We start from the raw sequence: 9,125 nt of genomic DNA, 5'->3' as shown, positions 1-9,125 counted from the left end.
ATTCTTGGTTTAGTTGGGGATGACAAAGAGATTCAGAGCATAGCATCACCTCTGCAACTGAGGGTCCAGATCTACTCCCGCAAAGTGAGGAGTTAAGCTTCAGCTGTGACTGAAATGTGGAGATCCAGCAACAATAGCTCCTTGATTAACAAACACAATGTTAACATTTGATTGTAATGGTTCCAACAGGACAGAATCCAAGAATGGCAGGATTGAAAGCACATTTCACTTTTTATCATTGTGCTCTTGTTCTGCCTAGTTTTGTTCTGAGTTCCCTATATTTCATAGATTAGTAAACCTTTCCTTGTAGTATTCTTGAAAAAATGGTGAGTGTACATGTTCACGCAATCTTTCTTTCTCTATCCATATATGGAATATATATATACATATATATATATACATATATATATGTATATATATGTATGTATAGCATTTTCCCTTTCATATTAGTTCAATCTCTGGACATAACATGTCTTCATTCATATCTGTGGTTTTTTTAATAGAATTTAGTTGCAGAAGGAAACCGTAGGTGTCAGAGGAAAACCTAAGTTCAGAATTGTGCCTCACCAACTATAACTTCAGTCATGAAAAATAAATCAAGGCATATCTTTATTACTGACAATGTTAGTTCCGTTATTTGCAACAATAACAAAAACTAGCATCATAAGTGATAACACCCACTCGTGTACTTAGAACCCTGAAATGAGTGTTCAGATCCTCAGAGTCAGGGGGGTAGAAGCTTACTTCTAAATGTTTCTTTACTCACCAAGGACACAGAGCCCCAGACACTGTTGTCAATTTGCTTAGAGCTCTTTGAAGTACAATGTATTTATGGACTCGATTTCAGTGGAACAAAGCAATTGTCATGATGTATAGTGTAAGTGAGACTCACAGATAAAATAGACATTGGAAGATGTAACTAATTTAAAGGAATACAAGCGTTTAATCCACCAATATTCTCAACCATAATTTTTAATTAAAAAATACCTGTGTTGTACAAGATATTTTTCCTCTAAGGTTAAAAAAAAAAAAACCTGTTAGTCAAATAAACTGCTTTGCTTATTAACACAAGCTTTGTCAGCACATCAAAGAAAACTGTGATTATTACTTTTTTTTTACTTCTGTGAAATTTGTTATATTTACTATGTGTTATTCCATTGTTTTTATATATATATAATTTTTATTTTTGGTATTAATTACATATTATTTACTTTGTATCCCAGCTGTAACCCCCTCCCTCATTCCTTCCAAATCCCACCCTCCCTGCCTCATCTCCTCCCTGCCCCTCTCTAAGTCTACTGATAGGGAAGGTCCTCCTATCCTTTCATTTGACCCTAGTTTATAAGGTCTCATCAGGACTGGCTGCAATGTCCTCCTCTGTGGCCTAGCAAGGCTGCTTCTCCCTCAGGGGGAGGGAGGTCAAAGAGCCCACCATGAGTTCATGTCAGAGACAGTCTATGTTCCCCTTACCCACTTGGATACTGAGCTGCCATGGGCTATGTCTGAGCAGGGGTTCTAGGTTATATTCATGCATGGTCCTTGGTTGGAGAAACAGTCTCAGAAAAGACCCCTGTGCCCAGATATATTTGGTCCTTGTGGTGCTCCCATCCTCTCCAGGTCTTACTAACTCCCCCTTCTTTCATATGATTCCCTGCACTCTGCCCAAGGTTTGGTTATGAGTCTTAGTATCTGCTTTGATACACTGCTAGGAAGAGTCTTTCAGAGGAACCTCTATGGTAGACTCCCGTCCTGTTTGACTATTACATTTTATACAGCTTGACCCTTCAGTATCTTTGAGCCTCTCTCCAACCAGACTAGCACAGGCAACTCCATTTATCCATCCTCAGATTAGTTGAGAGAACAAATCCTAAGTTGTTCTCCATGGATACCAGTTTGCTGTTAGAAAGAACAGGGCGACCATGCTTGTGAATTGCATGTCCGTTCAGTGGCTTATGGATCAACAGCACCTTGGCCAGGGCCCAGTGTACAAAAGCTTAAGACAAAAGTGATTCTGAGCCTTCTGGTGTTGTAGCCCGGGTTTTAGGACCCAGGCTGCTTATCCTCCAGATTGTGTTGCATTCTGCATCTCAGTGACCCACGGACATTCGTGTCCTTTCCTTGTTCCTCCACATGCTCCAGCCAGGGACCTTACACTGTGTGCCGAGTATAGCAATCAGCCAATGGATTTTTGCTAAATAAATGTGTGTTTCCTTTAAATCCAGAATGTTCTAACATCTTTCCTTTAAAACCGGGTAAGGAAAGAACAGCTCTTAGCCCTGTGGCCACCTCCTGCTGTGCATGTTAACCTGTGTGATTCCTTTCTCTGGTTTTTCAATCAATTTGATTCCTCTCACCTACATGTATGGGAGGGGGAGGCAATCCAATACGATTTCAGAAGTAATATCAGTGAAACTGTGTGCTCAAGTGGTTTGCTAAGTGATCTGCAGATGGTGTGTGGCATTTCCACTATTGCAAATGCTAAAGGTTGAAATGCTTACACAGATAATTACAAGAGTGATTTACTTTATCAGTCTCTACTCCTATGAGTCCCCATGCAAGACTTTGGTGCACTCCCCAGATTCCTTCGAGTGCTCCAAGCTTCCTTGTGATGCAGAAATGGGAGGCATCTCAGGAGAGCATCCTTTCAGGTAGGCCCTTGCCTAGATCCTGCCACAGGGGTATTTTAGCATACAAACATCAGATCTGAATACTGACCCAGAAATAAAACTGTTACACTTTAAGGATGACTTCACCAATAAAGTGTATGTTTTTGATCATGGAGTGATCAAACATGTGGAATTTGAAATAGGCTTTAGTAATACCTGATACGTCACTGTTTTGATTTTTAAAATTGAATGAGATTTCCTGGTATGCAACCCGACCTTTTCCAGATATTCAGGAAAACCACACAGAATGGTCTCTGAGTCATGAGAGCTAGTCGGCCCTCCATCTGACTAGGAAGTGTGAACATGTCTCTAGGTATAGGACAGTTTAAACTTAATACATTACAGATGTAAAATGGCCTCACCATTAAAGCTATTCTTAAGTGGAAGGTTGCTGCAGACAATCTTCCTTCCCCTGTTCTTATAGCTCAGCAATAGAAACACAGAAAATTCCATAGAAGATTCATTGGCTTCTTTTTCCCTCTCTTTTGATCACTTTTCTTTGGGGGAGGTACTTTAAACAGGTCCTTTATTTGCTTGAGATCCTTATTAAGAGTATAGTCCTCTCAGACATCACCATGAATGAATGTCAGTCAGGAAGGAGTTTGTTCTCCACATAAAGCCTGATGATTTGAAGGCAATCACAATATATATTATATATACATATAAATATAAACATATACATATACACACACACAAACATACAGACATATACATATCCACTGTTAGGTGTGGTGGTATATGCCCTTAATTTCAGCATTTGGGAGGCAGAGGCGCACAGGTCTCTGTGAGTATGAGGCCAGCTTAGTCTACGTAGTGATTTCTAGGGCACCCAGGGCTACATGGTGAGGACAGGGTGGTGGTGGGGGTTGACTCATGTTAGGTACATGACCACATAACGTATGTCATAGGTCACTGTAAAATTAAGGAAGTAGTAAACGCAACTTCTAGCACAGACATTTCAAGCTTAGAAATATTGTTAGGACTATACTACAATTGAGACTCTTGCCAGATGTGGTAGTACATACCTTCCTAGCACCCAGGAGGCAGGGGCAGAGCAGGGGTCTCTGAGTTCTAGAACAGCCAAGGCTACCCAAAGAGAACTTTTTTTTAATGCTTTCTTTGTGTGTATGTGAAGAATTTTTTTCATTCTTTGCCTAAAACCAGGCTTTTTGAGGGTAGACATCCTCACGTAGGTGTGGGCTGAAGCCGTAACCGAAATCAATCAACCGAAGATTGATGCTTCTGGCGCACATAGTGACCAGACAAGTGTGTGTGACACCTGAGGGCTGTCTGGCAGACGAAGAAGGAAACACTTGCTGACCTGCTCTTGGAAGGGTGGGGGGATGGTTTCGTATAACTTCTTACCCTACTCCAAGCTCCCACAGCCCGTTAACACACACTTAGAGGAACACTTGTGAGCCCCAGCTGATGATGTAGAGAAGTTGACTTAGTCATGCCCTAACTCAGGGAGCCTCTGAGACCATCAGCAGACAAGCTGGCTGCACGTGCTCAGTGCCCAGGGTTCTTCACTTGCAGGTTAATACTCTGACCTTCCTGGTGTTTGGTTACCTCCAGCCTCTAATCCACAGAGACAGGACGAAGACACTTCCTCTCATTAACACTCCTCTGTCTGTACTCTGCCATGACCATGGGCCGTCATTATCACCTCCTTTTCTTACTTTGGTCATAATGAGGAATATTTCACACATACAGTCACAGGGGAGATGGTCTAATGATAAGAATGTCTTGAAGGACCCAACTAAAGCTCAAGAACATAAATGAGAGGAAAAACTTTATCTGATGTAAGAACCAAAAGTTTGCCTAAGAAACCTTTCCTGGGCATTAGAGTCATAAACCCATGGGGATGGAGACTTTTTCCTAACATTGCTAAACTATTTACTAGAGATGGTCTGGAGGACAGCATTAGAGAGTCAGAGTTGTGTAAGAATTTTAGAGGCCTTGGAAAGAGCCTCCAGTTACATCTCACCTCAGCATTGGGAGAAGTGCTCCTTACTAAGTTAGCAAACACGAAGGCACAAGTTAGCTTGCATCCCTCTACCGAGCTTAGATGACAGAAATATATATATATACATACATATACATATATATATATGTATATATGTATAAGTTTAGTTAGTTAGTTAGTTAGTTAGAATTGTACAAATACTGAAGCAGCTCTTTGCATAACCCTATTTTAAGATTGCTGGGCCTGGGTGTGCCTGTCCTTACGATTGCTATGGCAATCGTATGCCACGATTGAACACTGTCTTTTCCCTTCAGGGGCTGTAGTCACATGGCCAGCTCTCCACTTATGTTTCAGTGTTGCTTCATCTTCAAGACCTCAGGCCTTGTGCTCATAGAGATCACATGCATTTTTTTTATTACTTTATGCCCAGTTACAGATATCCACTTCCTATGTTCATTCATTAATTAATTAATGAATAAATCTCAGAATGCTGGCAGGAGCCATAAAGTTATTTCTCTACCCGATGGCAAGGATGCCAAGGGAAATGTTTGTATTGGCTAGAACATAGATCTCAGTGTGGGGAACAGACATGTTTACCTCCTGAGAATATATGACAATATTTAGAGACATTCACAGCCGGGGATTGTGTGTAGATAATAGTGGTTGTATACAGGAATGCTACTTGGTGCTACATAACATTTAGAACTGGTTCAAATCTCTACAGAACAGAGATGGGGAAAGCTGAGTATAGGATTTTGCAACATAAGTAATTGACGTCATTTTATAAAATCAGACACTAAGAAAATGTCAGAAGAAATCTGAAGGATACCTAAATAAGAAAATTGGGGGTGCAGTGGGGGTAAGAAGGACTGAGAAAAAGAATAGAAATCTGTGGGGGGGTCATCTCTGGGACAGGGGAGGCTCCCAGGAGTTTTTTGGGGGGTGACCCTAGCTGAGACTTCTAGCAGGCGTTAAGGAGCCTGAAGTTACCAACGCCTGAAGCCAGGTGGAACTTCCAGTGGAGGAAGAAGGACACATCCATAAAACCTTAGACCCAAAAATTGTCTCACCTTCAAGAAGTGTAGGGGTAAAGATGGAGCAGAGATTGAGGGAATAACAAACCAGTGATTGGTCAAACTTGAGACCCAACCCATGGGAGATACCCTGTCACTCTTAATGATACTCTACTATGCTTGCAGACAGTAACCTAGAACAACTGTCTTCTGAGAGGCTTCATCCAGCAGATAATAGACACAGATGCAGAGACCCACAGCCAAACAATAGGGTGAGGTCAGGGAGTGTTGTGGAAGAGTGGGAGAAAGAACAGAGGGAGCCAAAGGGGTCAAGGACACCACAAGAAGACCTACAGAGTCAACTAACCTGGGCTCAAAGGGGCTCATAGAGACTGAACCACCCACTGAAGAGCATGCCTGGGCTGGACCTAGACGCCCTACACATATGTAACAGATGTGCAGCTTGGTTATCATGTGGGGCCCCTAACAATGGGAGTAGGGGCTGTCTCTGACTCTGTTGCCTGCCACTTTCTGCTAGCTGGGATGCCTTGTCTGGTCCCAGTGGAAGAGGATGCCCTTAGTCTTTCTGTGATTTGAGGGGCCTGGGTGAGATGAGACACTTGGGGCCTCCCCTTCTCTGAGAGAAAGGAGAGGGGGAAGTAGAGGGAGGGGCATGAGAACTGGAACTGGGAAGGGGAGGAGGGTGAGGGCTGGGATCAGGCTAAAAAGAGATTAAATTAGTAAAAAGAAAAAGAATATTAATGTTATTGACTTGTGCCTCTCACTCTTTATAAGGCACCATGCAAGCTTATAAATGCCTGCCTGTCTCCAGTCCTGCCCTGCCAGAGACTTGAACTCCTCAGCCATCGGGAAGGTTGAAAAATGCTTTTCCTTAATCCCAAGTGCTATGCCAGGGTGGAAACTAGAAACACACAATGTGCTTCCGAGTTCTCACTCCCTGTGTGTTGTTCCTTGTAAAATGAAATCTCTTTAGGAGCATGGACAGAAAGGCCAGTTTCCAAGAGTTTTCCCTCCCTGTGCATTGTTCTTTGCAAAATGAAATATCCTTAGGGGCACAGACAGAAAGGCCAATTTCCAGTAAGCACAAAGGAAATGTCGAACAAGCAGAGTGCTCACTGCAGGCCTGCCATGTGGAAGGGGAGGCTTTGCACACAAGCCCTAGGTAGCAATGACTTGAGAGCAGAATTCACCTTCCCAGAAGTCCCTGAGAAAAGCCGTTCCATAGTTTTTCCCCATGGCTTGTTATCTTTCTGCTTGGTAGCCATGGTTGATGCACAAATGACTCTTAATGGACCGGAAAGAGCCAAGTTGACCTTTAAACTTTTTAGCCTCCTCATATCTTTTCAAAACTCCAGGAAGGTGACTAAGTCGTGACTGAGAAGGAAAGCAAGGTTCAAGTCTGTAAACAAAGAAAAAACAATTATTTGGCCTAAACCACTTAATAGCAATTAATGTAGAGGAGACTTGTTTTTGTAGACCAACTTTGCTAATAATCACCGTTGAATATAGCCTTATTGGTTCACACCTCTGCCTACTGGGATTCCATCATGGGGTTTTCCCATCCGTGGTGTCTATTTAGCTGAAAGGCAGCATCCTGTAAGACCTGTCACATGGAAATAAAGCTATCCGTGAACCACCAACTCTACAGCTGCATCCACGGTAAATAACTGTTGCCAGAGGAACACAAGAGGTAAAAATAAAATATAAAAGCATGTTTAGGAACCAAAGAAAAGTTAACCAATTAAGAAAACAAGCCACAAATGCCTGTCTGTATTCCAGCCAGATTATACTGTAATCCAGGGCACGGCTGCATTCCAGCCAGAGGACATAGACCTAGGTCTTTAGATGTGATCCCTTGCCAGAGCAACCATGTTGCTGGATTAAAATTCCTCTACAGAAAGGGTTGGGTGGAAGGAGAAGAATATGGTCAAAGCGTATGACACACGTCTATAAAAATATCTTCACTAAGCCCATCACTGTACAATGAATGCATGAGGATGAAATAGTTTTTCATTGAAGACCATTTTCACTTATACTTGTTCCATCAAAGCTTTATTTTTTCCATAATAATGGAATAATGGATGTAATTGGATGAGTGGTTTTAGGATCTATAGAGTTTATTTTGCTTAGTCTTATTAAACTTTTGACCTTCCTTTAAAAAAGAAAAAAAAAGAGTCTTTTGTTAATTAAAATTCATCACCAGTAATTTTGGATCATACAGTATTTATTGGATTGTCTTTCAGAGTGTTTGGAAGTTGACAGCAGGATTAAAAATGAAAATTTGTATTAGACTTAAAATCTCATAATACCATCCTAGTGGACTGATGCGGACTTCTTTCCTTCAGTATTGAACATTAGAATCCCTGAATCCTGAGAGCCAAAGTCAAAGGCAGACCTTCTGCCCATGCAAACGGCAGCAGCATGGGTAGTAACTCCTCCCCACCCACAGTCCTACAGCTCTGCTACGAGAACGTGAATGGGTCCTGTGTGAAAACTCCCTACTCTCTCGGGCCCAGGGTCGTCCTGTATGCAGTCTTCGGCTTTGGGGCTGTGCTGGCCGTGTTTGGAAACCTCCTGGTGATGGCAGCCATCCTCCACTTCAAACAGCTACACTCTCCCACCAACTTCCTCCTTGCATCTTTGGCCTGCGCTGACTTCTGGGTGGGCATCTCCGTGATGCCCTTCAGCATGGTCAGGTCCGTCGAGAGCTGCTGGTACTTCGGGAGAGGCTTCTGCACTTTCCACACCTGCTGTGACGTGGCCTTTTGTTACTCGTCTCTCTTCCACCTGTGCTTCATCTCCATCGACAGGTACATCGCCGTCACTGACCCTCTGGTCTATCCCACCAGGTTCACGGTGTTGGTGTCAGGAATTTGCATCGGCGTCTCCTGGATTGTGCCCCTGGTGTACAGTGGGGCTGTGTTCTACACGGGGGTCTATGATGATGGCCTGGAGGAGGTATCCAGCGCCCTCAACTGCATAGGAGGGTGTCAGGTAGTTGTGAATCAGAACTGGGTGCTGATAGATTTTCTTTCCTTCTTTATACCGACGCTTGTTATGATCATTCTGTACAGCAACATTTTCCTGGTAGCTAGGCAACAGGCTAAAAAGATAGAGAATATTGGTAGTAAACCGGAATCATCCTCAGAGAGCTACAAGGCCAGAGTGGCGAGAAGAGAGAGAAAAGCAGCCAAAACCCTGGGCATCACCGTGGTGGCATTCATGATCTCATGGCTGCCGTACAGCATTGATTCGTTAATCGATGCTTTTATGGGATTCATCACCCCTGCCTACATTTATGAGATTTGTGTTTGGTGTGCTTATTATAACTCAGCCATGAATCCTTTGATCTATGCTTTGTTTTATCCGTGGTTTAAGAAAGCTGTTAGGGTTATTATGAGCGGCCAGGTGTTCAAGAACAGCTCAGCCACTATGAACTTGTTCTGTGAGCAAATATAA

General features: G+C 42.8%; 1 protein-coding gene across 1 annotated transcript; it reads left to right on the top strand.

Annotated features, from left to right (window-relative positions):
* The first annotated feature begins 8,087 nt into the window (after positions 1–8,087).
* On the top strand, positions 8,088–9,125 carry LOC110558652 (trace amine-associated receptor 6). Its single transcript, XM_021653704.1, has one exon. The coding sequence runs from the start codon at positions 8,088–8,090 to the stop codon at positions 9,123–9,125; it is 1,038 nt and encodes a 345-aa protein (XP_021509379.1).

The sequence above is a fragment of the Meriones unguiculatus genome, chromosome 20, assembly GCF_030254825.1.
Source record: "Meriones unguiculatus strain TT.TT164.6M chromosome 20, Bangor_MerUng_6.1, whole genome shotgun sequence".
Classification (NCBI taxonomy): Eukaryota; Metazoa; Chordata; class Mammalia; order Rodentia; family Muridae; genus Meriones; species Meriones unguiculatus.
The sequence above is the reverse complement of the archived record's forward strand: the minus strand, read 5'-3'. Positions and strand labels throughout refer to the sequence as shown.